At 33.7% G+C, this 16,899-nt stretch overlaps 1 protein-coding gene across 2 annotated transcripts; it reads left to right on the top strand.

Moving 5' to 3' along the window:
• The first annotated feature begins 8,017 nt into the window (after nucleotides 1-8,017).
• On the top strand, nucleotides 8,018-15,853 carry LOC142636602 (protein MEI2-like 5). 2 transcript variants are annotated; one of them, XM_075810873.1, is made up of 14 exons: nucleotides 8,103-8,147; nucleotides 8,195-8,242; nucleotides 9,939-9,981; nucleotides 10,071-10,214; nucleotides 10,293-10,714; nucleotides 11,987-12,145; nucleotides 12,241-12,357; nucleotides 12,468-12,619; nucleotides 13,390-13,481; nucleotides 13,573-14,533; nucleotides 14,638-14,722; nucleotides 14,845-14,913; nucleotides 15,141-15,320; nucleotides 15,579-15,853. In XM_075810873.1, exons 3-14 carry the CDS (start codon nucleotides 9,951-9,953, stop codon nucleotides 15,705-15,707), a joined length of 2,541 nt encoding a protein of 846 aa, XP_075666988.1. In that variant the 5' UTR covers nucleotides 8,103-8,147; nucleotides 8,195-8,242; nucleotides 9,939-9,950; the 3' UTR covers nucleotides 15,708-15,853. The 2 variants fall into 2 exon arrangements, with proteins under 2 accessions (XP_075666987.1, XP_075666988.1); XM_075810872.1 differs by having other exon boundaries at nucleotides 8,018-8,242.
• The last annotated feature ends 1,046 nt before the right edge of the window (nucleotides 15,854-16,899 follow it).

Raw genomic sequence — 16,899 nt, 5'->3', positions numbered from 1 at the left:
ATCTCTTTGGGAAGAATATACTACTAATTACCACTGTGGATTTCACAACAATTAATTCCTATAAGATACTGTTTTATGTGTAAACCATTAATTGTGTAATACTTAACTCCTTTAGAGGTTTTGAGTGTAACACAAGTCCTCCTATGATAATAATTTACGAAAAAATAATATAAATACGTGTCATCACAAATAACTCATGGTCTAATTTTACAAATGTTTGATAGTTTACGCATAATGCAATATTATATGAGGTTTTAACTTATAAAATTTACATTTAAAATTTCGGGCGAGTTTCGTTTTTTACGTAGAAACCTCGAGGTTTTGATTCTATTTTTCTTCCCTTATTTTTTGTTGTTGCTTTTGAAATTTTTTAATTGGAAAAAGACAATAATGTCAAAGTGCCAAAATTTTATAAACTTATTTTTGGAGGGGAATATGCACCAGAAATAGTCATATTTAAAATTAGCATTTTCTTAAAAAAAAAATATGGTCAACTGTTGAAGTTGAACTTTAAAAAAATAAAAATTAATATAATAATTTTTTTTTTTTGAGAATGAAGTATAATTAAAACTGGTTATATTGTTTCTAGTTGGCCAGATTATACTAAAGCAAATCCTAAGTTTTTTTTTTTTTTTTAATTTAATTTTTTTGAACCAACATCCTAAGATTTAATACATGGTGGGAACCCACGTGAGAGGAAGACATGTTTCATGCATTCAGTTTAGAACGTACCCATATGCTGCTATGCATGATGTGATTTCCTGGATAATATGCTTTATATAATCTGATAGACTATTTTAGCTGCCTTTGATAATAAACTAGTATATTAACTCTTTTTTTAATAGGATTTCAAACTATGGTGTCTATTTTTAATGATTTTGCTCTTTATCATCAGCTAAAAGTACCAATCAGTTTTTGGTGTAGATGAGAATTGAATCTCATATTTCTTATTCAACTATCAAAGATTTTATCAGTTGAATTAACTAGAACTCACTATATAGTATACTTAATGTTCATTTTAAAATAGTGTAAGAAATGATCTTTATAATCCATATTTGAAGAATTGGGGTTAAATTATAAGGCATGGTTTAAGTGATAATTCAGTGGTAATGTCATTTTCTATGATGTTCATCCATTCTTTATAAATTGATGATAATTCCGATTTTATTAATATTTTCAATATATTAACAAATTCCTTATATGAACTAATAAGTCTTTTTATGTATAATAATTTTTTTAAGTACTCAATTTTATTTTATTTTTTGAGAATCATATAATTAGTCTTTTAATAAATATTATAAAAGCTATTAAGTCTTTTAATTTCTTTCAATAAATAAAAAAATTCTTTTCATAAACTAATACGTAAGTCTTTTTATGTAATACTAATTTTGTAAGTACTCAACTTTCTTGATTCCGGTACCGTGTTTGAGATTAGAAGGTGTAAAATGTGCAAAGTGTGAATGCTAAGTGAGAAGGTCTATCAATTAAACCAGTTGATAATGAATGGCATATTCCTTTTTTGATAATCATGAATGGCATATTCCTTTTTTGATAATCATGAATGGCATATTCCTAGTATACGTAAAAGGCTCCCATTTTATCTTTTGAAGACTTTATTTACTCCCAGCCAACAACAAACAAACAAAGATACACGTATGAAAAAAAAAAAAAATTTCTTTTTAAAAAAATTATAAAAAAAAGGTTTAATACCTTGTAGCATATCTGGTATGGATCTAGGAAACAGGAATTATATCACACATCACTCCTGACATCATTAGTTTCATATGATGACCAGCATCAAAGAGTATTATCCGTATAATTTTTAATTTTTATGGTTATTTTCCATATAATTGAACTTTGTCGGTTGCTGCCATAAATTATGGCTCAAAACTTAAATTCAAGTTGGTTTGGTTCTACATTAAGAACTGTGGTTAGCTCTTTACTAATATCAATTCAGTCCAAATTAAATATTTGGGATGGTAAGACTCGATTACACAAGTTTCTTTGGCGTTTTTTTTTCAGAGAAGAGAAAGATATAAAATATATAAAAAGAACATAATTTCTTAAGAGATACAAAGTTTTCCTTATTAAATGTGATGCACCTATAAATCATTTCATATTAGAATGGAAGTTGAAAGAAAGTTCAATCAATAATCCAAGTTAGATTCTAATTTTGTGCCGAATGTTTTTTAATCATCCTATAATTTGATGCTGAGTGTTTTTAAATTTTAAATACATTTTAAGTGTTTGTTCAATTATGCTCTAATAATGTATAGTTATATTTACATGCAAATTCATTTATCTATTCTAAACTAATTTTGTTCACGGGTCAATTTTGGACTCAACTTTGATCCGACCCACTTAAGTCGGGTGGAAGATGTCAAGTCAGATCAGGCCCGACCTGCTTAAGACGAGACTTGCCACTGACCGCCAATCATCACAACTATCAGGCTCTAGAAAATGATAGGTCAGTTCAATTAAAACCGATGAAGGAGCAGCGGTAGGTGAATAAGAGAAAAACTTGGCTAGATTTGAGTAGAGGAGAGCAAAATGTCATCGAGTATGAGTTGAGGAGTACCAAACATTGTCGGATTTGAGCTAAAGGTCACTGAATTTGAGAAAATTATAATTGAATTTGAGTGGAGGAGGGCTGATTTGAAGAGCTAGTTAGTCGAGTAGGGTGGCTTGAGTTTAGAGGAGGAAACTCATCATTCAACCCGCAGACTTGGGTTTTGAAGGCTAAGACCCAACACTGACAGCTAGAGTAATTGGATTAGGCGGTGAACAAGTTGGTTCGAGTGGTTTGGTTGAGTATTCGGGTTGCTTGGACACCCTTAATCTAAGCTTCGAAAAAAAAATCCAATTTATTATTATTTTATACAATACTATGAATATATACAATCCATTATATATTTGTTCATAATTGTACTAGTATATATGCATTGACTAGTATACCATCTGGTTTTTAACTTACATGGTGTATCACTTATTTACTTTAAAAGGGGCTTATGCATGATGCCAAATTTAAAACGTACAAAGAGTTTACTATTCATTTTGCACATATCACATGAAATTATTTTTAAAAACTCAATATATGAAACAATTATATGAAATTGTTTTTCCAAGCAAATTTACAATAAAAAAAGAGAGACATTTTAGGGTTCTAGCATCCTAGCATGGGAAGAAGGAAAACTAATTAAAGAAAAAGCCAAGGAAATAGTGTTCCCTATTATTTAAAAAAAAAAATAGTATACTAGTACAAATAATCAATCCATCTGGTCTTTAACCTGCATAGTGTATCATTTATTTACTTTAAAAGGGGCTTATGCGTGAAGCCAAATTTAAAACGTACAAAGAGTTTACTATTCATTTTGTACATATCGCATGAAATTATTTTTAAAAACTCAATATATGAAACAATTATATGAAATTGTTTTTCCAAGCAAATTTACAATAAAAAAAGAGAGACATTTTAGGGTTCTAGCATTCTAGCATGGGAAGAAGGAAAACTAATTAAAGAAAAAGCCAAGGAAATAGTGTTCCCTATTATTTATTTGTTGCCCTTGCCCATACTCTCACACATTCTCCATGAATTAGTATTGACACTCGATAAGCATCATATTCTTTCAAAAAAATCTTCTTTTTTGTTGTTGTTGTTGTTGTTGAGTATTTAATTTACAACATAATCACCTTTTTTCATCAATAGAGATTAAGGGATTCTAGTTTACTTGCTTTTCTAGGTCAAAATGAGAATATATCCCGTTCGGCAAAAAGTTCTAGCAAAATGCCCAATTTCTGAAACTATCTAGTTATATGTCCCTGTTTTAAAACTCGATTTTTAGAAATTTGAGTGATAGGAAAATTAAACTTAAAAAAAAATAAATTGTGGAACTTGAGTTCCATTCAAGGAACTTGAGTTCATTGAACTCGAGTTCCACTTGAAAATTTCCAAAAAACTCGAGTTCTACACTGAAACTTGATTTTGATAAAATCGAGTTTTAAAACAGGGGCATTTCCGTAAATAGTTTCAGAAATGAGGCATTTTGCTAGAACTTTTCTCAAAAGTGACATATCCCCATTTTGTCATGCTTTTGCCAATACCACACATTCCAAACATGAAAGAATATTGCATTTTCTCTTCCCATGGCCAAATAAATCCATTGTTCCTCCTCGTAATCTTCATATGTGGCATATCAATCATACTTATACTAGAAAAAAAAGTGTTTTATACTACTAAAAAAATTACAAGACCAGGTGGTGCAACCTATACTTGAGGAATCATAAGTTGAAGTTGGTTGTGTTTGATATTGGTCTTCACGGCCTTGGAGAGGTGGTTGTAGACCATGGCCATTGGTGGAGAAAGGGATGGAGTAGAAGGTGATGTGTGGCTATCGTGAGGAGGGCAAGGCCAATCAAATGGCTTAGGTGAAGACTAATGTGATTGTCCTGTGTGATTGGTGAAGATTGATTGTCTTCTCTTCATTTCTCTTAGGTTTGAGTGAAGAAAATAAGAAAGAGATGCAAAGTTATTTACATGGTATAAAATAGACTGTTGAGAAGTTGTTAGAACTTGCAAGGTGAATTTGTGAAAATGATTAGTGAAAAGAAAAACAATCATGTAAGGGGGCATGATAGTTCTTCATAACTTATAGGTGTCAAGTTATAAGTGATGCAACATCACTTCACAAGATTGTACTATAACATACAATTTTTTTTATGCATCAATTGAAATATATTAATTTAACTATTATGAAACAAAATTGTGAAAATTGTGTGTCCCTTGACTTTATTCATATCGTTAATGTATTGATATTACATACTATCAGTTTGTGACCCTTATATTTTTATATAATTTAGTTGAAGGCTTGTGCATTGCCTAATATTGGTAATAAACTTATAGAATCACACACACATACACACACATAAGAAGCACAATCAAAATCCAAAATAGTTTCTAATTGCTATCTAAAATTGTTTCACATATCCAATTTATTTTTCTTAATTCTGGTGCCAAGCAAGATGACAACCTCACTCACCAAAGTAAGATCATCTCATCATCACTACTGCTGAAAATTTCTGTATGTGAGCACATGTTACAACCCAGAATATAATTGATTTTGGGGGAAATTTCACTTTTCCACCATAAACTATCACCCCAATTATACTTCATCCTATGAACTATCACAATGCACAATCAACTCCCTAATTTCAAAAATACGTTACACTTAACCCCCTGAAGTTTGTTTTGTTATTAACTCTAATGTAATTTAGCATTGAAAACCCAATTTATCCTCAATTATAAGTTGTAAATGGGAAGAGGTTTAAATTTAGTATTGTTATAGCCTAATTTCTTTGTTGGAGAGATGTAAATTGGTCTTTTAATACTAAATTCTGCTAGACTTAACATCAAAACAAATAGTAGGGGTACATTGAAACAAAGATAACTTTGGGGGGTCAATCATGTTTTTTGATAGTTTAGAGGGATTAGGTGTGATTGGGGTGATCGATTAGGGTGAAAAAGTATAATCTGCTATTTATTTTGTAAACAATAACTCTATGAATGATTATTGCATGATTTAAGAATTCTCATCTAATACTAATAGTCTCATAATAACATTTGAAGTTGCTTGTAACAAAGTGTATGCATCTAAATTGTGTATGTAATTGCGATAAAATTTTGGTTCTACAATAACTTTGATTATATATACATGTATGTAAAAGTCTTATTATTAAGTTAGATGAGACATAATGTGATGCATCTAGATGTTTTAATTTGGCAAATGAGTGAATGACCTAGCAAAATAATAAAATGTATTATATTTTGTGTGATTACATCTAGCAAAATAATAAAGCTGACATATATTTGAAGAGAAAAACTATGTCTATAACATTTTCACAATACTTTAACAACAAATCATAGGTGGCAGGTTGTTAGTTGCTGTAACTAGTGGGCAAAAAAGTAATGTCCATGATATGGTTTTAAGTAAAACAAGTAATAACCTATAACCTATAATTTGTTGTAAAAATATTGTGAAAATATTATGGACATAACACTTCTCATTAGAGATGGTAATGGGGTGGAGCGAGGCCAAAGGATGAGGTCTTTGCCCCCGCCTTGCATGATTTTGTCTTACTCCATTCCTACCATGCCCCTCATGACGGGGAAAATTTTGTTGCCCATCCCTAACCCTGGGGGCTTCGAGAAGCCTTGCCCCTCTCCATAAAACCTATTTCATTAATAAAAATATACTTAAAATTACAAATAAATTTATCCCATCAAATCAAATTAATTTTTAGCAAAAATTAAATAATATTATCCAAGTGTTTAACAAAACAATATCACAACAAAAACAAAAATCCCATAGTACAAAATCAATGATTCAATAGTATATAATTTTGTTTCTAATAAAGATAAAAGAAAACTTTAAAATTGGTACATTATTTACAACCTTGCTAGAGAGAAAAAAGAGGTAGAGAGCCAGATTGGACAAAATAAAATAAGTTGATAATATATTTGTTTAAATAGTAGGGTTTTAGGGTATGAAAAAATTTACAATTTAACTTTTATCAATGCAGGCAGGGCAATATGGGTTTAAAAAGTCTTAACCCATCCCCGTCCCACCACTTTTGTAGAATGGGAAAAAACCCACGTGGGGCAAAGCGGGGAGGGAAAAATTTTCATCCCTACTTCTTATATTTGAATATAAATTAGGTGCATGCAAGTGTAAAAAAAAAAAAAAAAAAACACCAGCTTGGAGCTTAGTGGTGGTGGTGGTGGTACTCATCTATGGTGATGTAATTCTTGTTTATATTGCAATACAAATTTGTTGTTGCTTATATTACATATCATTAGGGTAATTGATGCCCTAATTATATGTAACAACCTTCATAAGATGAAAAAAAAAAAGAAGAAGTAGAAAACCTATTCTTAAGCCCGAATTTCTACTCTATAGTTTTTTTAGTCTACCTTTCAAGTATTGAGATTGATACTTTTCTCTCTCTTCAAATTTTTGTAGAAAAAGTGTGATCTCTTATGCAAACTAGGTGGACTTTCCAAATCTAAAAAAATAGGGTGGACTTTCCTTGTTTTTTGTTTTTGTTTTTGTTTTTTGTTTTCAGGCAATAATGCAAACCAGGTTGTTGAGAAAATTAACAATGGATAGTAACCAAACACATCACAATAAACAAAAAGCACATGAACTCAGATGTTCTATGTTTCAAATTGATAATGGAGAATTTGTCCCATGTCCGTGTCCTGTCGTGCAATTTTTTTTTCATCTTATAAATGTATATTTTATTATATAAAAAAAATTATCAAAATTCAAATAGAAAAATGTTAGGACCCCATAAAACTACATAACTTTTATCATAATTTAACATGTGATAAATTATAAATGATAAATATGTGGACCAATATAGACCTACTACCACATTTTTACCACCCAACTCGTCACGCGTCGAGTTGCAGCAAACTCAGGTAATTTTACAAAGTTATAGCATTACTTGTTTGGAATCATAAAATCCTAAATAAATGGAGTAATTGCATCATCATGCTAAGCTGGTTCTCTAAAAGAGTCCTTAAAAAGAACTCGGATTGGCTGATGTGACTCGTCATTATCCTCTTAAGCAACAAAACCAAATACCCATTTTTGTCCTCCTATTTTGGTCAAAATTTCCATTATTCATTCCACCCCAAATACAAATTAGTCAATATAGTAAATTAAGATCACCATCAAGGTCAAATTTTTTTGGATAAGGATCATTTATCCAAATAGTAGTAGTGTCATACCAATTATTTCATAAAGCTTCAAAATTTTCAAACTTCAAAAAAATTATAAATTAATTAACAAAACCAAAACTAATAGTACTAATAATTATTTTACAAAAAGAAAAAAGAGTAGCATTAAAAATTTTGGACACCAAAAGCAATTTAAATAGAGTTGAATGAATGAATCAGCCACATTCTAAGAAAGAAACCAAACTCTCTCTCTCTCTCTCTCAATCATTCTCTGCTCCTTTTTCACTTCTCTCCTCCAATCATAGTTTCTTTCTCTCTCTAAAAAAAAAATTGCATTCCCATTTGGGCTTATAGCGAGAGAAAGCTAGAACTAAGTACTAACAAAGAGTAGCATATTTCTCTCTCTCTCCCTCTCTCTCTCTCTCTCTCTCTCTCTCTGTGATCGTGAAGAGTCTCTCTCTCTCTCTTCTGTGAAGCTCTAGGGTTTGGTTCGCTGACTTTGTGGTAAATTACTGTGTCTCTGTCTCTGTGTTTCTTTTTCTTTTTTGTTTGGTAGCTTAGCGTAATGCGAAATTGTATTGGTGTGAATGGTTTTTTTTTACTGGGTTTGATCGGATTCTTTTCCCAAAATTAGTGTTTGGATGGTGATTGTGTGGAGTTTGATTGGTTAATTTTGTTTTGAATTTTGGGTTTTTTTTTTTGGCTTAATCTGTTTGGTTTGAATGGAATTTTTTTACTGTTCCGTATAGTAATTTGCTAAAAACTTTGAACCTCAGTGCTCATCCCACTCTCTCTCTGTTTTTACTATAATTGTTTAACTTAGACACTCAAGTATTTGTTTTTCTGTAATTATGGGTTTTATTTATTTTTGGGGTTAAGTTTTTTTTTTTTGTGTGGGAAGAAAGTATGTTATATTGTCAATATCATTTGAATATGTATGGATTAGACTTAATCACCTGTGACTTTTATTAGTCATATCTTTTGTAGTTATTTCTTGTGTATAGGATGCTTCGATTCGATACATTTTGCATATGGTCGTACCCAGTGTACAAAGCTCACACTTTTGCGGGGTTTGGGAGAAGTTTCAAAGTACAACCTTTTTAAGCTGTACCAAACGGGCACATAGGAGTTTTATTTTTTATTATTTTTGATAGGTACTTATAGTGCAGTTTTATTGATAAAAAAAAAAAAAAAAAAAAAGTAAAATTTTTGAATTCACGATGATGAACACAATGTAGCAATGAAAACAAATGGCTAGTCTAAAGAGAGACAAGGAACTACCCCAACACCTTGACCAATGAAAAAGAGTGCACTGGCGCAAAGCTTTTAGTTGATCCGAAGAGTTTTCGGTATCTTGATGAATGCTCAAACTCCTATTTCCAGTGGTTTTTGTTATCGAGGTTTAGAATGTGCAGCATGACCCTTTTTTTACTGGGGGCAGTATCATGAATGAAGCTGCCTAAAATTATTTAATACTCAGTGGATCTATTTGGATATTGTTGGGTGTTATATGTAAGGAAGGGCAATCATGTAACGTTATTTTGTTACTAACATGCACCATGACCCTTTTTAACTAGGGGCAGTATCATGAATAAAGCTGCCTAAACTTATTTAATACTAGGTGGATCTATTTGGACAATGTTGGGTGTTATATGCAAGGAAAGGCAATCATGTAACTTTATTCTGTTACTAACATGAATAAATAGTGAAGCCAGACATCTAGGATTGAGCTCTTTACAGTCTTTTCATATCTTTTTCCTCCTTAGCTTGTCAACAATTTATGTTTGGAATTTGCATTTTGTATGAGCCCTGAAGATTATAAGATCTATTAATTTATCTTTTCTAGTCTTTCATAACTTGAATTTCCATAGTTTTCTTTTTTTTTTCAAGTTTTATGGCTCTCTAAGTGTGTTGCTATTTGTCATGGTGCTTGAGTACAAGAGTTCATCATGTATGTGGCTGCTTTTTGTGATTTATTTTTTATAAGATAATTAAGTTTTGGCCCCATGGGGTGGGGGGAAGGGGATGGGTCCTCTTCTTGTGATGACCTGCATTCCCCAAAGCATATAAGATATTATCTTACCAGCCATTCACTGTAATAATTTACTTATCATTCTGATGTGCACAACTTTTCTCTTTCTTTCATATATCTTACCACTGCTGAAGTTGATTCTCACATATGTTATCATTTTTTAATCAGAAAGGTGATGCAATGAAGCAGTTTCCAAACCATTCATCTTCAGGTAATTTTCTAAAAAATGTCCATTGTGTTATGTGGGGAGTAGATGGCATAAAATTATGATGGACAAGTCTTATGAGCTTCTTTTGATAGGTCTTACTAAGATTCCACCAACAAATGTTCCTAAAGAGGCAGGCAGTGGTGCGTGGGGGGTCTTATCTGGATCTGATTCCTTCCATGCCTCTAGCGATGCTAGCCTTTTTTCAAGCTCATTGCCTGTTCTTCCTCATGAAAAATGTAGGTGCTGGAGATTTCTTATAGATTTTGTATGCCGTTTCATTGCATGAATTCTTACTTGATTTGTCCAACATGCAGTGAACTTGAATGAAACAGAACATGGATGTCAATCTATTGGTGATGATTCACTTGAAGATCCTGAAACTCATGCAATTGGAAGCTTTCTTCCTGATGACGAGGATGAACTTTTAGCTGGCATAATGGATGATTTTGACCTAAGTGGGTTGCCTGGTTCACTGGAGGACTTGGAAGATTATGATTTTTTTGGTAGTGGAGGAGGTATGGAATTGGAAACTGATCTACAGGAGAACTTGAGCATGGGTATTTCAAAGATAAATTTATCTGATGGTGTTGGGAATGGGATGCCTCCCTATGCTGTTCCAAATGGCGTGGGAGCTGTTGCTGGAGAACACCCATATGGTGAACATCCTTCGAGAACATTATTTGTTCGGAATATTAATAGTAATGTTGAGGATTCAGAACTAAAAACTCTCTTTGAGGTAATTTGAGTTATGCCAAGACCCTCTTAGTATAATCTGTAGTTACATTTTTGTTTTATCAAGAGATTTGGGACAGTTTCTTTCATCAATTTACAACTGCAAATGCACAGGTGGATATATACTTCATGGATAAACTTTAATGTTTTACATATTCATCCAAGAAAGAAGTTGACGTTTCACACGAAACATTGTTAATTTCTTTACTAGGTCACTTTCTTGATTTCATTGCTTGAGTTTGTTTTTGTTTGAATTCTTGTGACATCTATAATGCTTGAGGTTTGAACCATTTGAACGAAATTTGAGAAATATCTCCTAATCATCTTCCCTGCTCCTCCACCTCCCTCCAACAAGGAAAAAGAATTTAGATTGTGGCCCATGATCAATAGGTTTTACCTTTCTTCATTCCTAGTAATGCACTTGTTGTTTGCTCGACCTGTATCAACATTTCACATGGTTTTCCAGTGTTTTTTGTACAACTTCAAGATGCACATCCTGGTTTCAAATGCTAAGAAGGGCATTGCCTTGTTTTGTTTTTGTATAATATGAAGTAAATAGTGTCTGGCTTATAGAATACATACTTATGAATAAGTTGTTAATTAAGAGCTTATAACTTATCCTGGCGTCAATTTTACAAGGACTGGGGTAAGGTTTTTGGGTGCAGAAATTGATTAGCTTTCAGAATTGCATTTTTTTTTTTTGAAAACTTTGCACCATTTGGAAGTCACTTGTGCTCATATAAGTGTCTGTTTGCCTTCATTGTTGGGGAGATAGGGTTCTGTGAGGTGGAGCAAAGGTCTGGGGTTTATGTGGAGGTGGTGGTGAGTGTGGATGAGGTGGTGAGGGAGTTTGCAAGCACGGAGGATACGATAAGGCAAGGGGATTTTGTTGTTCGAAGTGAATTAACGAAACTCTTTTTTAAAAAAAATAAAATAAAATAATTAACTCATATCTATATTTCAACTGCAATTTTTCTTGAGTACTCAACTTATTATTGTGTTTGCCAAAAGGAACTCAACATTAGTTTATCGAAGCATGTTTCCTTCATTACCTGTTATCGACTAAATTATAGTGGTTTTCTCAATTGTTGTGCCCTGGCACTTAATAATTGTTGAGTGCAGAAACTAGTCAGTGAGTTCTGAGATTCAATTCAGTATATATTCTTATTCTTTATTAACTAAATACTAATGGTTTCATATCCTTTCTATACAAATTATGGTGCAAAATCATATTTTAGTATCTTTCTTCTTATTATTGTTTTGTTTCTTTTTGTAGCAATATGGTGATATCAGAACTCTGTATACTGCATGTAAACATAGGGGTTTTGTGATGATATCGTACTATGATATCCGTGCTGCTCGAACTGCTATGCGTGGATTACAAAACAAGCCACTGCGAAGGAGGAAACTTGACATCCACTTCTCAATTCCAAAGGTTTAAGATAAATGCCAATTCCAAGTAATCTACTTTTCTGGTGTTGATACTTCGATCATCAGCTGATTCTATTTTTTTTCCTTGTATTACACCAGGATAATCCATCAGACAAGGATATTAATCAAGGAACCCTGGTAGTTTTTAATTTGGATCCATCAGTTTCAAATGAAGATCTCCGTCAAATATTTGGGGCTTATGGCGAGGTCAAAGAGGTGATAGGTTCATCTCTGTTTAAATTATTCCTTTCCTCATTTTCTACTGGCATATTTTTTTTGCATATATGGTTAACATCTGTACATTTTGGTAATTTTGTACAAAGCAGATAAGGGAAACACCACACAAGAGGCATCATAAGTTTATTGAATTTTATGATGTTAGGGCCGCAGAAGCAGCACTTAAGTCATTAAATAGAAGTGATATAGCTGGTAAACGCATAAAGCTTGAACCTAGTCGCCCTGGTGGAGCTCGTCGAAAGTGCGTACACTGATATGTTAAATTTTTTCATTTTAAATATAATCTGTCAAAACTATTAATTCTCATGTAATAGTCGTTTTAATACTTGATAAAAATAATACTTCACTTTGTTTTTGGTAGCAAATTAATTGTGTGCAAAAATAATGTTTTTCTTTATTTTTTTGGTGTCGAACTCTGGTATCTGACATCCATCTATTTGATGGGACAAAAGAGTGCACATGATTTACTGCAAACTTACGTTCCTTGTCTCTGTCTGTGCTGAGATGTCGACCATCAAACTCTGCCTTTGACTTATCGCCGCTACTCTGCTTGAGAGAAATTTGCAATATTTGGTCTTTTTGTTTCTTGTCTTTGGATGTTGTGGCCAATAGTCTTGTAGCTCAACTATTTGGCACTTCCTAGTGTTTGTAATGGAGACATCCAAGGTTTGAATGCCCCACCCAAACTATCAATGTATCAAAAACAATGTTGTGAGAATTCGTTCCTTGATGCATTAAGCTTCTTCCTAAAAGACAAGTTAACAGTAAGGAAGTGGAAATTGTTGCTAGTAGAACTATTATTGTCATGGGAGTAGAGTAGTCTATTTTCTATCGACTCTTGGTGTTTCCTGCAAAGCATCAGTGGCATTTTTTTCATCCACTATTTATTATTAAATTCAAACATCTTAATAGCTGATTTTTAATTTCCCCTTATTTTTTGTTTCTTGTTTTTATTTATTTATTTATTTGTGGCTGAATATTGCTTTATTATCAATGGAATATGTTTTTTAGCTTGATGTTGCAACTGAATCAAGAGCTTGAACAAGATGAATCTCGGAGTTTTCGACCCCCAGTGGGTTCACCAATTGCCAGCTCTCCACCAGGTAGAGTCTTCTGTTATTGACTTCTCATTCCTTCTTCTTTTATTACTTCTATTTCTTTGACAAACTGAGGTCAATGCAATGTTCATGACAGGTAACTGGGCACAGTATAACAGCCCTATTGAACATAATTCTATGCAAACTATCAGTAAATCCCCTGGTTTCAGGACCATGAGTCCAACCACTAGCAACAATTTGCCCGGATTGGCTTCAATTCTTCATCCTCAACTATCAAACTCTGTGAAGGTTGCTCCTATTGGCAAGGACCAAGGAAGGGGCGGTCATGTGGACCATATGTTTACCAATACAAATGCAGCACATGGAGCTGCCTTGCAACAGTCAAATTCATTTCCAGAGCCCAAGTTGAGCCAATACCATCAAACAATATCCTCTTTTGGCCCTTCTACTTCAAATGGATCTGGCATTGAAACATTATCTGGACAGCAGTTTCTTTGGGGAAGTCCAAATTTGTACTCAGAGCACACCAATTCTTCGGCTTGGCCAAGACCATCTGTGGGACATCCGTATACATCTAATGGAAAGGGCCATGCCTTTCCATTCTCAGGTCGGCATGGCTCTTTGCTTGGCTCATCCCAGCCACTTCACCATCATCATGTTGGATCTGCTCCTTCTGGTGTTCCATTTGAGAGGCACTTCGGTTTCTTCCCAGAGTCACCAGAAACTTCATTTGTGAATCCTGTAGCTTATGGAGGCATGGGCTTGGGCCCTAATGATGGAAATTTTATGGTAAATATGGCTGCTCGTGCTGCACTTAACCCTGGAATTAATATACCTGGGGGCATGTCTGAAAATAGTTCGTCAAGTTTTAGGATTCGGTCCTCACCTAGGCTTAGCCCTGTATTTTTAGGTAATGGCCCTTACCCTGGACTGCCACCTACCAGCATGGAGGGCATGACTGAGCGAGGGCGGAACAGAAGGGTTGAAAATAGTGGGAACCAGGTTGATAGCAAGAAACAGTTTCAGCTTGACTTAGATAAGATTAAAAATGGGGAAGATACTCGGACTACTTTAATGATAAAAAATATCCCAAATAAGTAAGAATTAGCTCTATGTTTCTGTTATTTGTGAATAGATAGCCATATAATTGCATTATTGAAAGCCTAGTCATAATTATTTTTTTGTTATTGCTGTTCTACAGATACACGTCAAAAATGTTATTAGCTGCTATTGATGAAAACCACAGGGGTACTTATGATTTTCTCTATCTACCAATTGATTTCAAGGTAATTATATATGGTGATAGTGAAGGAGAAGCTTCAACAATTCTTTCTAGTTTGTATTTGTATGTTTAGCCATTAATTCTTCTTCAATTGGAGCTGATTGGCATTTCTTTTTGTTGGTGCAGAATAAATGCAATGTGGGCTATGCATTTATCAATATGCTGTCTCCTTCTCACATTATTCCATTCTTTGAGGTTTTATTTTTAATGCTCAAGTTTTTTTTTTTCTTTGGATCAGTTCCTTGGGTTCTCTTAGTTGCCTGCTATTTTGAGTCAAACGTTATCCTTGACCTCATAAATGTTAGCTTTGGCTTCGCAACTGATGAGGTCCTTGCATGTTATAAAGTGAAAGGGGCTTCCGGGTTAATAATGTACTGAAAGACAAATTATAGATCTAATTTAATGTTTCTAATTTTATGCAGGCGTTTAACGGAAAGAAGTGGGAGAAGTTTAATAGTGAGAAAGTTGCTTCCTTGGCATATGCTCGAATCCAGGGTAAGGCTGCCCTTGTGACCCATTTCCAGAATTCAAGCTTGATGAATGAAGACAAGCGATGCCGTCCAATTCTCTTTCACTCAGAGGGTTCAGAGGCTGGTGATCAGGTAATAAAGTTTTAACTGCATAACATGCTAGTGGATTAAGCTTGATTGTGGTGATATTAGTCTCAATGACGGATATCTTTAATATTCAGAAATTTCTAGCATGCAGGAATTTCCTTTACATATCTTTGTCTTATGTTTATTGATGTGACTTCAATAGACAATTGTCTGTAAATCAATTTGAATAAGCACTAGCAGTGTGGTCTAAATGGTCAGGTCATGGCTTTTGCTGATTTTTTATTCACATGGTTTTATGTATAGATTATCCAAGAACATCTTCCCTCCAACAGTTTGAACATCCAGGTCCTTACACCAAATGAGTCACACTTGGTTGATTCTTCAGGAAGCCCGACAAAGGTTGGCCCTGGTGATGGGCCAGAGAATTGTTAACAGTATATAATGCAGATTGTGCTCAGCCCAAATTGATGGTGGCTGGGAATGCTAACTTTGGCGTATATAATCAAGTGTATAAATTTTAGGAAGAAATGAATCCTATTAATAGAGGAAAGGAAAAGGAGGTATGGAGATTTTGTATCCTAGGGTCCGTTTGGATAGAGCTTATTGTTGAAAACTGAAAACTGAAAACTGAAAACACTGTACCAAAATAATTTTAAAATGTGTGAATAGTACCGTGGGACCCATTTTTAATGAAAAAGTGGCTGAAAAGTAAAATTTGTGGGTCTGTGAACAGTGCACGAATGCACTGTTCACGGAAGAAAAGTCAATAACTACGGCTGGGAAGGAAAAAAAAAAAAAAAAAACTGAAGCTGGACGCTGGACGCAGGCGCTGGACGCTGGACGCCCAATCCAAACACACGCCTAGTATTATATAATGTTGCTAGAAAGCGCTGGAAGAAACTGTAGCCTGTAGGAGCATTTTGGTGAGATGCATCACAGATCACTGGCTTGAAATATGAGGGAGGAGCAAAGTTGAAGCGTATGAGTAAGCATAACTATCTGAGCTGGCAAATGCAGTACCAGTTGTGCCATGATTTCTCCACTGCTCTTTTCATTTTGGGCTCGTTTTTGTTTTTGTAATTGGGTGTTGGATAAATTAAATCTGCAAATATGATGTTTATATGGATATATGTGTATCGAGGGTGGAGGTTTTTGAGGGTTTTGTGATTTAACATGGGGCACAAAATTGTATAGTGGGGGAGACAGAACAGATTTTTTTTTTTCTTTTGCTCAATCCTTTGTATTTGGTATTCTTGCAATGGAAATTTGCATGTCGTATTTGAAACATGACATTGTACTGATTGTGGTGATACTAGCTCCAGTTTTTTGTTGTTTTGAGGCAGGCATGGTTTATAATTGGCACAACTATATCTGTAAACTCTTAAATACTGGAGGTGACTTAAATCCAGATGTGAGAAACTCCCAACTTCTTTTAGGTGGCTTTTGAACGGTTCCAAACTATTTTGTGCAGCATTTGGAAGAAATATTGCATGGGTAGAGCCATTACTGTCTAAACTGTATTGGAATGTGTAATTTACCTTGTTTTATGAAGCCTTCAACCGATCTACTGGTCAGGCTATGCATGATGTTTAGTAAATCGCATCAACTTAATTCTCGATGCTGA

Source organism: Castanea sativa, chromosome 5 (assembly GCF_040712315.1).
Source record: "Castanea sativa cultivar Marrone di Chiusa Pesio chromosome 5, ASM4071231v1".
In the NCBI taxonomy this organism is placed as follows: domain Eukaryota; kingdom Viridiplantae; phylum Streptophyta; class Magnoliopsida; order Fagales; family Fagaceae; genus Castanea; species Castanea sativa.
The sequence above is the reverse complement of the archived record's forward strand: the minus strand, read 5'-3'. Positions and strand labels throughout refer to the sequence as shown.